The sequence below is a fragment of the Anomaloglossus baeobatrachus genome, chromosome 5 (assembly GCF_048569485.1).
Source record: "Anomaloglossus baeobatrachus isolate aAnoBae1 chromosome 5, aAnoBae1.hap1, whole genome shotgun sequence".
Classification (NCBI taxonomy): Eukaryota; Metazoa; Chordata; class Amphibia; order Anura; family Aromobatidae; genus Anomaloglossus; species Anomaloglossus baeobatrachus.
In genome coordinates this window covers 129,017,397-129,033,186 of record NC_134357.1, presented here as the reverse complement: position 1 = coordinate 129,033,186, position 15,790 = coordinate 129,017,397, and the positions used below count along the sequence as shown (strand labels likewise).

General features: G+C 48.0%; 1 protein-coding gene across 2 annotated transcripts in view; it reads left to right on the top strand.

Moving 5' to 3' along the window:
* Positions 1-15,790, top strand: part of PITX3 (paired like homeodomain 3) — a 187,677-nt gene that overhangs the window by 91,604 nt on the left and 80,283 nt on the right. For both annotated transcript variants that reach the window (XM_075347223.1, XM_075347224.1), the window contains exon 2: positions 1,190-1,318. In XM_075347223.1, coding sequence (XP_075203338.1) covers positions 1,210-1,318 — 109 coding nt within the window. In that variant the 5' untranslated portion in view covers positions 1,190-1,209. The remainder of the gene's footprint in view (positions 1-1,189; positions 1,319-15,790) is intronic.

Here is a 15,790-nt window from a genome sequence, read left to right as displayed (position 1 = left end):
GCTCTTTCAAGTTCTACGTAATGTCACTCTTGTGCCAAAATGAAGCCACTTCTTACTGCATTCACAGTGTTCCATGATATATCTATTTATATGTCTATATCTAATTTTTTAACCATTCTACTGACTGATTATTTTCAACAATGAGATCAATTTGCTCATTTGGAAGTTGTTTAGGGATCATGGCTTTTGTTGTCATATGCAACTAAGTAAAAGTCATGAAAATCCTGCTGAACTTTATATGAATCACTCTAAATGATGGCAGCTGTGTACTGACTACTGCTAAAACATAAGTTTCTGACTGGTTAATTCTGAGCACAACCACATTCCAAAACTGAATTACTTTATTTTTATTTTCACCCTCAAAATTATTTCCAATTGCTTCTCAATGGATTTGTACAGATTATGCTTGACTTTTAGGCCACATGTACACGTCGAGTATTTGAGTTTTTTACCTCAGTATTTTTAAGCCAAAATGAGAAGTGGAACAATAGGAGGAAAAGTATAATAGAAACGTGCACCACTTTTTCATTTTTTACCCACTCCCGGTTTTGGCTTACAAATACTGAGGTAAAAAAAAAAAAATCACCAAATTGTCAACGTGTACATGTGGCCTGAAGGTGGAATAAGTCCGAAATGTTTCTTCTAGGTATGCTTTACAAAAAGCTGGCATTTTTAGAAGGGGTGTGTATACCATTTATAGTCACTGTATCCATATACATACTGTATATTCTGCTAGTTGAACCTATGTTAGAACTCAGTAGCATCAATCCAATTAATTCCAAAAGCTTTGATCTATAATTGGCAATGACAGGATTGCTTACATATCATCATGTTTTATCGAGACCACTTTTGCCGTTCCCTTTATCATATATACAACTTTATATTAGTAGTTTACCATTTTGGGGCTGCTGGCAAGTAGAATGCTTAGGCCACATGACCGTTGATTATTTGGTGAGTTTTTTTACCTCAGTATTTGTAAGCCAATACCAGGAATGGGTAAAAAAAATCAGTAGTGGTGCCTGTGTTTCAATTATACTTTTCTCTGTTTGTTCCACTCCTTGTTTTGGCTTACAAATACTGAGGTAAGAAACTCACCAATTACTCAATGTGTGCAGGTGGCCTTACTCTTACTAGTCTGACTATATCATGTATTATCCACTTATTACAATGATGTTCTGTTTCTTTTCAGTTGTCATTTTGTGCTGCCTCATGGATTTCAACCTTCTGACAGACTCGGAGGCTCGTAGTCCTGCCCTGTCTCTCTCTGATTCTGGAACACCTCAACATGATCACAGCTGCAAAGGGCAGGAGCACAGCGGTGAGTAATCCAAGAGATCAAGATGCAATTTGACTGTTCTTGGTCATGGCAAATCTGATATAACATGTATATTGTAGATTCCTTTCTGCGATGCCTTATTATTGAAAGACCACGTTAATGATATGCAACAGTTTTACCATATACAGTACAAGGTTGTTGAAAATATTAGCTGTACCTTAGACCAAAGGTCACTCATCTAAATATCAGATTCAGATCATCCCCATAGTTCTAGTATTTGATTCCTGGTAAGTTTAATTGTGGGTGTTGAAGACTGAAGCTGATTTGCTTTCTTCCTTTGCCCTTCCTTCTTTTCTCCCACCCAATCCCCCGAGCCCTCTTTAACTCTTCCTTTCTTCCCTCCCTCTCCCTTACTTCCTTCACTCTAGCTTCTCCCGAGCTGCACCAATCCTCTGGAACACTCTACCCCAAGAAGTTAGGACAAATCACAACTTACTCAGCTTCAGACGCTCCCTAAAAACGCATCTTTTTAGGATGGCCTATCACACTCCCTAGCCTAACTAAATTCACATAGTCCCTCCACACCTTCTAAGAGCATAACCACACGTCAAACTGCATGGCACCCAAATGCATCTCAAGGTTCTGGCCAACTGGTCCAGGGCAGCCATTATCTATCCCCCATTTCCTTGAGATGGCTGGACTGTCATTGTAAATAAGCACTTGTATCTTGCCCCCCCATCGCATTGTAGATTGCAAGCTCTCACGAGCAGGGTTGTCTTTTTTCCTAACTCCAATTATTGTATTTTCTATAACTGTTATTTGTGTGTATATGAACCTCCTGAATTGTAAAGTGCTGCGGATTATGTTGGTGCTATAGAAATAAAGATTTATTATTATTATTGTCATTGCTTCAGTTATCGTTTACCGGCTGCATTGGTGACGTAACATCAACATGACCAGCTGAGGGAGTATTCTCCGGTCGTGATGTCTGTGTTACCAAACCCCTTATACTATAAATAAACACACGGACTGCATGCGACTTGGTTCAAATGGCCACAGCAGCCTTTTATTGCCTATTGTTCACAAACTAAGCACCTTAGGGACGCCGTCCAACGGGCGACCCAAAACAACACACATATAACAATAGACAATGCCAATTACATGACCCTCCCGGGGGCAGGCCCAGTCCATAACTACTACTCCCCCTGCCCCTGGCCGCAACACACCGACCCAGAGACGAGGTGCCAATCACCCACGGATTGACACCCCCCCACTTTGGCAGAACCCCGTGCCTGCCACATCCCGGAACCGAGAGCCACCATACCGAGACAATGACTCCCGGTCCAGTTACCAGTCACTTCCAACCTCTGGACCAGACCTACCCCCCCGCCGCTGTGACAAATAGCATCCCAACATCCCAAACCACGTCCCCCAGATGACAACACAAAAAGGGAGGGTGGGCGGGGATCTCTTGGCGTCCGGAAGAAGAAGAGGAGGTAACCCCCTCCTCTCCCAGACTAACCCTTTCCCTACTCCTCCTCTTCCTCCCAAGCTAAACCACCCCTTAATGCCATATTAGGCCTGCCAAGCAAACTGTCCCTATTAACCCCATCACTCCCTAACTCCCCCTTGGTCATGTCGCCCCTCCTCCCCAGGGGATCCATGGCTGTCTTGACCAGCTGAGGGAGTATTCTCCGGTCGTGATGTCTGTGTTACCAAACCCCTTATACTATAAATAAACACACGGACTGCATGCGACTTGGTTCAAATGGCCACAGCAGCCTTTTATTGCCTATTGTTCACAAACTAAGCACCTTAGGGACGCCATCCAACGGGCGACCCAAAACAACACACATATAACAATAGACAATGCCAATTACATGACCCTCCCGGGGGCAGGCCCAGTCCATAACTACTACTCCCCCTGCCCCTGGCCGCAACACACCGACCCAGAGACGAGGTGCCAATCACCCACGGATTGACACCCTCCCACTTTGGCAGAACCCCGTGCCTGCCACATCCCGGAACCGAGAGCCACCATACCGAGACAATGACTCCCGGTCCAGTTACCAGTCACTTCCAACCTCTGGACCAGACCTACCCCCCCCGCCACAGGACAGACCACGTGACACCTTACGTGGCCTGGACCCGCCACACACCAAAAGCTCGCTCAACACCATCCTGCAGGCCCAATGCCCATAAATCCACTCCAATGTCGTTGAGGTGCACTCCGTCACCCCTCCGAAACCGCCAATCTGCCGGCTCCAACTCCCTGTGCCTCACCACAATCCCACCGTTCCTGATCACAAACCTGGCAACCACACGATTCACCTGGGCCCTGGCCTTATTGACCTTTTCCACCGACCGAGCCCCCCTCCATGACAACCTGGTCACTATGTCTGACCACACGACAATCAAACCCGGGTACTGCTTCCACAACCGCAGTAAGTCAATCTTTATATCCCGGATCAGATCCCGTGACGCCCGGACTCCCAGATCATTACCTCCTACGTGTAATACCAGCACATCCGGAGGCCGGTCAACCTTACAATAACGACCAAATTCTGGGACCACCCTGCCCCACTCCATGCCCCGAACACCGATCCACCGAACAGTCGCCTGCCCTCGATCCAGCCCTAGCTGCCGACCATTCGGGCGAACCGCCGCCCGCCGAGCACCCCAGAACACGAAGGAATGCCCCAGAATCCAGATTAGGCACATCCCTACAACAAAGAAAGACAACGAAAACAGAAATTAAAACCAATAACATCACCACCATCAACGCCTCTCAGAAAAACCCATTCTACCTCCGTCCTCTAACACTTGTACATTACCCCCTCTTTTTTTTTTTTTTTACATATAAAACCACTTCCAAACCACCAAACCACCTGTACCTAGACCAAAGTTACCATAATGCTACAACAGCTGCGGCCTCACGTACCGCCGAAAACAAGAAGATTCCCATCTACCAATACGCTTTACCACCTCATCTCCAAGCCCCCAACGAGCGGCCTCCGTAGCTGCCCCTATCCGAAAGGAATGCGACCCGAAATCCTCCGGGCGCTCCCCCACATTCCGAAAACTTCGCCGCAGAACCGCTACAAACTGGAACCTTGATAAAAAGGACCCATCCACGTGCCGCAAAAATGGGCCCGGTAAACCTCCCCTTACGGCCATGAATTGCTCCACCAAACGTACTGGGCACAACTCCTCCCCCGGGACCGCGTATAACACCACCAACCTACCCCGACCCAGCTGATCCGTTTTCGACCGACTAATCCGGCACTCCACCTGATCACCGCCCACTCGCACATCCTCAAGCAGCAACCCGCCGCCTGTCACCCTGGACGGGCTTACCAACTCACCGATCCGGAAAGCCCCATAAAAAGCAAGACCGAAAGCTGTTGTAAACAAAACAGTCTCGTAAACCGACTCACAAATGCCGCTCAGGCCCCCCACCAACCGCCTCAACAAACCAAACGATACGGGACGCCTCTTGTCCCTCTCCCGCACACCGCGGCGGAACCCCCGCAAGGCCCGTCGAACCCGAAAATCCTGCGAAACATCTTGTTCCCCTCTCATTTTTAACCAAAACGCCACCGCCGCCACCCGATGCGCCACGGCCGACGCCGATCGCCCGGCCGAGAAATCCACACTCACCAACGCCAGTAATGCCACCAAGTAATCCACGCTTACCCCATCAAACATCCGACCCAGCAACTCCTCCCATTCAGCCCACACCTTAGCATATCGGCACCAAGTCACCTCAGTCACCGAATTCCGAATCAATTCTGAGATCACCGCCTCACCAGATTCCATAAATCCACGGGACACTCCACTCCGACTTCGTCCGCCCAAGGCAGTAGCGCCCGAAACCTGCTGAACTGAAAACGAGACAAAGCGTCAGCCACCCCATTGTCAACTCCCGGAACGTGCTTTGCCACCACCTGTACATTCAGCTGCAGACATCTCAACACTAAATGCCGCAAAAACACCACCACTGGCTCCGACTTAGCCGACAAGTTGTTAATAGCAAACACCACCGCCTGGTTATCACAATGGAAGCAAACCTTCCTCCCGGCAAAACGCGACCCCCACAGCTCCACTGCTACCACGATAGGAAATAGCTCCAACAGAGCCAAATTCCTGACCAAACCGCTCTCCCGCCACGCCTGTGGCCACCGACCCACACACCAGTGACCTCGAAACACGGCCCCAAACCCTGCCGACCCAGCCGCATCGGTGAACAGCTGTAACGCCCCGTTAGACGCCACCTTCTCCATCACCAGGGCCCGGCCATTGAAACACTGCAAAAATTGATCCCATACCAAAAGATCGTCCTTGATCGCCTTCGTGATTCGCACGAAATGTGTCGGCGACCGCACACCTGCCGTCGCCGTTGCCAAACGTCTCGCAAAAACTCTCCCCATCGGCATAATCCTGCAAGCGAAATTCAATTTCCCAAGCAAGGACTGCACCACCTTAAGCCGCACCTTCTTTGCCGCCTTCACCCCTGCCACCGCGGCCCTCAAATCACGAACCTTCTCCTCCGGCAACCTACATTCCATGGCAATAGAATCAATCTCAATCCCCAAAAAACGCATCACAGGCGCCGGGCCTTCCGTCTTATCGGGGGCCAAGGGAATTCCGAAGCTGTCTGCGACTTTCTGCAACGCAAATAACAACCCCGCACAAACCATTGAACCCGCCGGCCCCACACAAAGAAAATCATCCAAATAGTGAATAATGGACGTAAGCCCAGACACATCCCGAACCACCCACTCCACAAACGAACTAAACGCCTCAAAATACGAACACGAAATTGAACAACCCATTGGCAAACACCGACCAACATAATAACTGCCATCCCACCAGCAACCTAACAAATGCTGACTATCTGGATGAACCGGTAACAACCGAAACGCCGCTTCCACATCAGCCTTTGCCATCAACGCACCCCGACCCGCAGCCCTGACCAGGTCCAACGCCTTGTCGAACGACACATAATATACCGCCGCTAACTCCGGTGCAATGCCATCATTCACCGATAACCCCTCTGGGTAAGACAAATGATGGATAAGCCGAAATTTGTTCAGCTCTTTCTTCGGCACAACCCCCAACGGCGAAACCACCAACTTCGAACACGGCGGGGCGTCATAAGGACCGCCCATTCTGCCCAAAACCACCTCCTTTCTCAGCTTCTCATCCACCACATCCGCATGATCCGGAGCAGAACGTAAATTACGGTACGGCGGGGGCGATGGACTAACAGCCGACGGGATACGGAAACCGTCAGAAAAACCAAACCATAACAACGCCGCTGCCTCGCCGTCCGGATACCTATTTAAAAAGGGGGCCATCGCTTCTACCTTCACCGGCGTCATCCCTTTTTCCAACCCCGTCACCCGCTTTTCCTTTCCCCTTTTTAAAGCACTTGGACAAGCTATGTCCTCCCCCACAACCTGAGCATTCATGCTTAAACCGGCATGCCGCTCCAAACCTGCACTGCCCCTCATTATATTGCCAACAGAAACCTTTTTTCTGACTTGCCGGGGACCCGGCCCCCGGTCCCCCGGCACCCCCCCGAAAGGGCTGAGTCGGTGCCGACATCAGTCGCATCCATAAGGAAATATCCTTATGGTCCCAACGCATATCCGGCCGCAACGCCTTCCGCTGCCGGAATTGCTCGTCGTAACGCAGCCACGCCAGCCCGCCATAAACCCGATAAGCCTCCCCTATCGCATCCATGTAACCAAACAAGGCCGAACAATGCTCCGACTCCTTTTCCCCGACCACGCTCACCAAAATCGCAAACGCTTGCAACCAGTTTGCAAAAGTCCGAGGAATAAGCCTATAACGGCGCTTTTCCTCCTCGTCCTTCTCCTTTTTGGAGTCGCTCGGCTTAACCCTATCCAAATTAAATTTCTCCAGGGGAAGCAGAGAAAAAATCTCCACATATTCCCCTTTCCAAATTTTTTCCCGCACCTCCTTCTTTAAATGAGCCCCCAGCGGGCCCTCAAAACAAACATAAACTTCGCTTTTAGCCCTATCATCTAGGCGCACCACCTCATCCTCCTTCTCCTTTTCTTTTTCCTTTGCCCCCTCCGCCGCACTCCCCCCTGCACCCCCCCCTTCCGCCGCGCCCGCTCCGTCCCCCCCTCCCACCGCCGCCGCCCCCCGACCTGTCGTCCCCACCCACGCCGCCGCCGGCGCCTGCGCCGCCCCCCCCCCAGCCCCGGCAACCGCCGCCAACCCCTGCAACAGCCCCAACAACTGGCTCCACACTGCTACACCGCCGGGCGCTGCCGTGTCCACAGCCGCCCTCCCGCCCCCGACACTCCCCGCCAGCGCAGCCCCTGCCGCCCCCGCTGCCGTCTCACCCAACCGCGGCTCAGCGTCCCCCGATACCGCAGCCTCGCTGTCCTCCGTCTGCCGACCATCCGACTCTTCCGACAGCACGACCTCCTCATCCTCGCCGCTGACATCTTCTTCCATCCGACATCCGGGGGGCGCCACCGCGGCACCCCCCCCACCACGGCCGCCAAACCGGGCCGCCGCGTGGGCAGTGCCGTCCCCGCTCCGTCTCTTGCCCTGGGGCGACAGCCCAGGAGACCGTCCTGTCCCCCGCGCCGGCACCCCAGGCCTCGACCTCTTGCGCCCGCGCCCACCCCCTCGCCGACTGCCAGGGGACTCTGGACGCGGACTGATGGACGCCCGGCTCTGGATCCCAGCCGTCGCCGCCTCTGGCCCTCCTGGGCCGCTGCAGGCCTCCTGCCGCTGGGTCCTCCCGCTCCCACGGGACACCGCCACATCCGGGGGCTGCACAGCGGTCCTGAGTGACCGGGCGGTCGCCGCATGGCTCACGCCGTCACCCCTGCTCACTGCCGCGCCAGGGTCAGACACCACAGACCTCCCCCTGGCGCTGGACCTACCGCCGCCTGCAGCCCCTCGGTCCCCCCGCCGACTGCAGGGGGAACTGCTGGCCTCCCTCCCTCGCCGAGCGCGCTCCCGACCTGGAGCCGCTGCCGTCACTGGAACTCCAGCCCGGAGGCCGGGACCGGAAGTAGGCCCCACGCTGGCCACTCCCACCTCCCGACCACCGCGGCTGGAACGCAGATTCCTCCCGCTGCTGCTGGGAGCAGCAGCCGGCCTGCGCTGCTGCTCGGCCCGCTGCGGAGGGTCCCTGGAGGGGCTCTGGCATCTCCTCCTCGCCCCCCCCGCACCCGGGGAATACCTGCGGGGGGGCCGCGACTGGCGCACAACACGGCTGGAGGAGCGAGGGGCAAGCGCCGACGGGTTAACCCCGGCAGCCCTGATGTGGGACTGCACTGCCAGGGGCCCGTGCGCTGCAATGGCTGCTGCAATCAGGCGCTGAAGTTCCTGGAGATCAGCCATGGTGACTCGTGCTGCTGATCTCTTGGCGTCCGGAAGAAGAAGAGGAGGTAACCCCCTCCTCTCCCAGACTAACCCTTTCCCTACTCCTCCTCTTCCTCCCAAGCTAAACCACCCCTTAATGCCATATTAGGCCTGCCAAGCAAACTGTCCCTATTAACCCCATCACTCCCTAACTCCCCCTTGGTCATGTCGCCCCTCCTCCCCAGGGGATCCATGGCTGTCTTTGTGGCAACTAATCATTGGGCTCAGAGGTTTAAGAAATCTTCATCGGTGGAGCTGCTGAGCCCAATGATTGACTACATTGACATGACTATTGACATGATGTCTGCAGCCAATAAACAATGATCGGAGCAGCGGCACAGACCCAGCCCTGAATCTGAGTACCAGATGATTATATGATTTTTAACATACTTATACCGATGGTGTGAGGAAAGATTTGGAGCGTTTTTGATGTTGCAGATGTTCTGCAGCATTTCTGCAACTATTATGTAAATTATGTTACTTGCTATTTTTTTTACATATGTTTTATTTCATTTTTTTATGCTGCTGTTTTGTCTGCTTTTGGTAGGCCTTAAATAAAGCTGCTTTGTTTTTGACACCTCCTGGTATTTATCTTTGACAAAATTGCATTCCTATTGTCATATGAGGATTACGTTTGGTTTTTATGCTTTTCTGCCGCAGAAACACAATTAAATGTGTGTTTTTTTTAACTGTTTGTTTTCCACATCTAATGCAAGTCTATGAGAAAAATCTGCATATAAAACTCAGCATGCCTGCAAGACAAATTGATATGTTGCGGATTTGAAACACGCACCGCAGGTCAATTTACGCTGAGTAAAAAAGAAGCAGAATGGGCAGGAGATTTCTATAAATCCCATCCATGTACCTGGAACTTTAAGACACTGTGTTTTTGACTCAATAAAAATCTTCAGCATCAAACATTTCCTAAAACTCCTCATGGCACACAGCCTTATTGTTCAGCACATTGATCACTTAATGTTTATCCCATAAAATCTCTTTGTAATATCCTTATTACACATACATGAGCTCATAATATAGTCAAGTCTGCATTTCTTAAATACTTGTCTTATGTAAATTGGAAGAGATCAGTGCATCTGTCCTTTAGCTTTCAGTATTTTCCATTGCGTTTAGCGTTAGAGCTCGGCTATATGAGTGATATTATTTCAGTGCCATCTAGTGGTTTTCTCAAGTGGCACCATATTTAAAATTGTGATAGTGTGATATTACATAGATCAATACGAGATACTGTACGTATAGAAATGTCAGCAGCACTTCAATATTAGTTTCTATATGTCACCATATGTTACAAGTATCTTTAAAATAGGCATCAATTTTCACCACCGTTGAAGAGTTGTAAATTTTTCTAAGGTTCATGTTGAATACCTAGCCGTTTCCTACAAACCTTGATTACCTACTCTGGTGCTACTTGTATATTTGTCTAGTTTAGATATGAGATAGGTATAAATTAGGTAAAGGTTAAGGTAGTTTTCTCACAAATATACCCGACTAGGGAATTTTGAACCAAGATATTAGACCTCGTCCCTTAGTATATACATTATCGTCTATGATTACTTTGGATTGGTAATTATTTTATGAACAGTTCTTGTATCTTCACCATTGATATAAAATGCACAGATGTATCGAAGGTGTTATTATATGGTTTACATTGATAACCAATACATGTTTGTTTCTGCCACCACAGAAGTAGGACAGCCACTGTTTATAAAATGGTATAGCCAACCAAGTTAATTAGAATGGCCTAGAACTCTTTCATGTTAAAAAGGATTCTGGTGACTTTTTCTTATAAGCTAAATTGTGCAACATGAAATATAAAAAATATATAGTAACCTCTCATACTGGCAGCGTTCCTCTGATGTCAGTATTCAGGACTTCCAGAATTTTGTCAGAGTGGACATCCCCTGGGATGGAATCTGATGGAACAGTAGAGGCTGCAGCTGATCTATAGATACTGATTGGTTGCAGTGATCACAAGACATTGTATTGTCATTTAACGTCTGGGAGACACAGCGTTAACATCAGCACAATAGCGCCTGTCCAGGAGGAGAGTAGATGTCTTTTGTTTTATGAAGAAAAAACAAAAAGCCAGCACCAAATGTGCACTACAGCACTAAACATTCCAAACTGTACTTATTATAAAAAATTTTTTGAGATTTTTGGCAAAAAATTGCAATTTCTTGAGCTGCTTCTCCACGTCACGGCAAATCTCATTTGAAGCAGTCCTACACTAAAATATTTTTATAAAATGTGCCATACGGCCTCACATATGAATAGTAGAACTGCTCTTAGCAGCACTCACCTGGTCTATTTCAATCCCGTACCCATGACTGAGTCATGGCTGTGGGCGGGACAGGTCCAAGCAAATGCTGCATGAAGTAAATAGCCTGTGGACAAAGCCTGATGACTTAATGTGAACAGTCACCAACCGCCAAAATCCAGACAGATGGAATACATCCCAAATTGGGGTGCATAGCAAGGTGGAGGTCAACCACCGACCAATTCAATGAAGAAAAAACAAAAAGCCAGCACCAAATGTGCACTACAGCACTAAACATTCCAAACTGTACTTATTATAAAAAATTTTTTGAGATTTTTGGCAAAAAATTGCAATTTCTTGAGCTGCTTCGCCACGTCACGGCAAATCTCATTTGAAGCAGTCCTACACTAAAATATTTTTATAAAATGTGCCATACGGCCTCACATATGAATAGTAGAACTGCTCTTAGCAGCACTCACCTGGTCTATTTCAATCCCGTACCCATGACTGAGTCATGGCTGTGGGCGGGACAGGTCCAAGCAAATGCTGCATGAAGTAAATAGCCTGTGGACAAAGCCTGATGACTTAATGTGAACAGTCACCAACCGCCAAAATCCAGACAGATGGAATACATCCCAAATTGGGGTGCATAGCAAGGTGGAGGTCAACCACCGACCAATTCAATGAAGAAAAAACAAAAAGCCAGCACCAAATGTGCACTACAGCACTAAACATTCCAAACTGTACTTATTATAAAAAAATTTTTGAGATTTTTGGCAAAAAATTGCAATTTCTTGAGCTGCTTCGCCACGTCACGGCAAATCTCATTTGAAGCAGTCCTACACTAAATATTTTTATAAAATGTGCCATACGGCCTCACATTTTAACTCTTTCATGTTAAAAAGGATTCTGGTGACTTTTTCTTATAAGCTAAATTGTGCAACATGAAATATAAAAAATATATAGTAACCTCTCATACTGGCAGCGTTCCTCTGATGTCAGTATTCAGGACTTCCAGAATTTTGTCAGAGTGGACATCCCCTGGGATGGAATCTGATGGAACAGTAGAGGCTGCAGCTGATCTATAGATACTGATTGGTTGCAGTGATCACAAGACATTGTATTGTCATTTAACGTCTGGGAGACACAGCGTTAACATCAGCACAATAGCGCCTGTCCAGGAGGAGAGTAGATGTCTTTTGTTTTATGTTGTACACTTTAGCTGTTAAAGGGGAACTTCGGGGAGATAAAAAATTATTCTACTGTCCCTTCCCTCATAAACTATAAAGATGAGATGCACAGTGCTGTTCCTGTATCTGAAATTCAGTGTGACGCTGGAGGTGCACTTTTCTGCGCCCCCTCTCCTCTGGGTTTGTTACATCACACATCAGGGGGTGTGGCATGCTCCATGCCATTGGTAACAGTGACCCCACCTTATAATAGCAGCTTCTGTTCTGTCCAAGAGCAGGGTGTGTGGTGGAGGTGAGGTCACACCCATTGTTCTGGAACTGCAGGGAATGAACTATTATCAATGGGCGTCCCTGTTACTAACAGAATGGATCAGGCCACTCCCCGAATGTGTGATGTAACGTCTCAGAGGAAAGGGGGAGCAGAAGAGAGCAGCTCCAGTATAAATAAAAATAAAATAAAAAATAAATAATTTTAAACAACAGCATGGGGTGACTTCTGTTTTAGATAACCAGCCAAGGTAAAGCTGCCACGCCCCCTGATGTGTGATGTAACAAACCCAGAGGAGAGGGGGCGCAGAAAAGTGCACCTCCAGCGTCACACTGAATTACAGATACAGGAACAGCACTGTGCATCTCATCTTTATAGTTTATGAGGACAGGGACAGTAGAATTTTTTTTACCTACCCAGAATGGGATGTGCAATCATGTAAAAGCCCTTTAACACGGGTTTAAGCACTACATTGTAATCTGGCAGAACTGCAATATAGAGTGTTAAATTTCACAGCAGTGCACTGTTAGCACTTTCTTCTACATGTTATGTGGGGGACACAGCTAGTAGAAATCAGTGCTCTGATAAGATGAGACCAAAGTAGAGCTTTTTAGGGTAAATGCAAAATGCTAGGTGTGGCAAAAAACTAGCACTGCCCATCACTCTGAAAACACCATTCTCACCTTTAAACATGGTGGCGGCAGCATCATGCTGTGGGGATGCTTTTCTTTAGCAGGGACAGGAAAGCTGGTCAGAGTTTATTGAAAGATTGTTGGAGCTAAATACAGGGCAATTCTGGAGAAAAACCTGTTCAGGCTACATTCTCAAAATTAGTTTTTGTAGCATTTTTTACGCTGCATATTTTTGCTAACCAAAAAACGCAGCATCCTACAGTTCCAGCAAAGTAGATGGAATTTATACATATATCATGCTCATTGTACTTCTTTTTTACTCAGCGTAAAGTGACCTGCGGTGTGTGCTTCAAATCCGCAACATGTGGGTATGCCGAGTTTTATAGGCAGATTTTTTTCATTAACTTGCATTAGATGCAGAAAATCCACAGGAAAAAAGAAAGCATCTGCATTTTTATTGCATTTCCTAAATGAAAATGCATAAAAATGCATATAATCTTCATTGAAGTATATCAATCCAGTTTTGTAAAAGCCAAACACCAGAAAGTATCAAAAACAAAGCAAATTTATTTAAAACATGACATACCAAAATTTTTGCTAGCTATTTTAGTTAGCAAGCTAAGGTAAAGCAGACAGCTGCGGCCTGCAGTCCATAGCTGGCAGCTTTACCTTGGCTGGTTATCTAAAACAGAAGTCACCCCATGCTGTTGTTTAAAATTATTTATTTAAAATTAAATAAATATTTAAAAAAAAACAAACAAACATGGGGTTCCCCTGCAAATTGGATCACCAGTCAAGGTGAATCTGACAGCTGGGGTCTGGTATTCTCAGGGTGGGAGGGGCCATGGTTATTGTACCCTGCCCAGGCTAAAAACAGCAACTTGATGCCGCCGAAGAAGTGGCGCATCCATTAGATGAGCCAGTACTGGCTCTTCGTCTTCGCTCATACCATTGCCCTGCTGCAATGGCAAATGGTATATGGGCTTGATTCCAGCTGTGAATTCACAGCTGGCATCAACCCCATATATTAACCTGTTTTCCACTGCAGCAGGGTAACGGGAAAAGCTGAGTACAGCACCAGAATTGGCACATCTAATGGATGCACTACGTCTAGTGGAGCTGCAGGCTTCTATTTTTAGGCTGGGAAGAGCTAAATAATCATGGCCCTTCTCACCCTAATATTATCAACTCCCAGTTGTCTGCTATCCCTTGGTTTGTTTAGAAAAAATGGGGGGACCACATGACATTTTTAAATATTTTTTTTTCAAATAATTTTAAAAATCAACTTTGGATCCCCTCTATTTTACAAAACCAGCCAAGGGACAGCTGACCGCTAAGGATTGCAGCCCAGAATTGCTGCTGTACCTGTGCTGGTTAAGAAAATTAGGATGTGTGAAGATCTCTATTGACTTTAATTAGTATGTGAGTGAACGTGTCTCGGTGTGAAAATGGACACCACATGCAATGGAGATATGGAGGTGTGAAGGAGGCCTAAAGCCCCCGTTACACACACAGCGATATCGCTAGCGAGATCGCTAAAACGTCACAGGTCACAACGATATTGCTGTGTGTGAAAAGCAGCAGCGAGCGAGCCCCTGCTGCGAGGTCGCTGATGGTGCAAAACGATCAGGACCATTTTTTGCTCGTTGGTCTCCCGCTGTGCAGCACGCATCGGTGTGTTTGACTGCGGGAGACCAACAAGCGCCCAGCGTCGGACTGGCTACCAGAGGAATCTCCAGTATTGCCAGGCCTGGATTCAGTTACCTGCATTGCACTCCGGAGCTCTCATCAGAGCTCCGAAGTGCAGCCTAGACTGTACCGCGAGCGCCGAGTGATTGATTCCCCGGCGGTTGCGGTTCAGTTCATGACAACTGAAGACATCCCGGGCTGATCTCCGGTGCTCTCACCTGAACTCCGGATTGCAGCCCGACCTGTCCGCAGCTGTCATGAACTGAACCGCAATTGCCGGGGAATCAATCACTCGGTGCTCGCGGTGCAGTCCTGCAAACTCTGAGATCAGACCAGGCTGCAGCTGAGAGCTCCGGAGTGCAAAGCAGGTAACTGAATCCAGGCCTGGCATTACAAGAGATTCCTCAGGTAGACAGCAGGGAGACGTCATTACACGGGTCGCTAGTGGCTGATCTCTGATTGCTGTGGAGATCTGCCTGATTGACAGCTCACCAGAGACCATGTAGCGACGTTCCAGCGATTTCCACCAGGTCGGATCGCTGGTCGGATCGCTGGTGCTTTGATACGTGTAACGGGACCCTAAGCGAGAACTATTTTGCAAAGAAGAATGGGCAAAAAATGTCAGCCTCTAGATGTGCAAAGCTGGTAGACACATACAACAAAAGACTTGCAACAGTAAATGCATCGAAAGGTGGTCCTACAGAGTGTTGACTCCGGGGGCTGAATACAAATGCACGTCACAATTTTCAGATTTATATTTAGAAAACATGTATTATTTCCTTCACACTTCACAAATATTTGCTACTTAGTGTTTGGTATATCAAATAAAATCCTAATACTAATAAAGTAAATTTAAGTTTGGGGGTGTAGCGTGAAAAAATATGGAAAAGTTAACAAGGTATGAACACTGTTTGAAGGTATTGTATAAAATTGATGGCGCAATATTGTTAGTAAATTGTATGATATTCTATAATATAATAGGGAGGTTTATACTATGCATTTAGGAACTAGGTGTCTGTAGTTGTAAATGTATGGCCATTATCC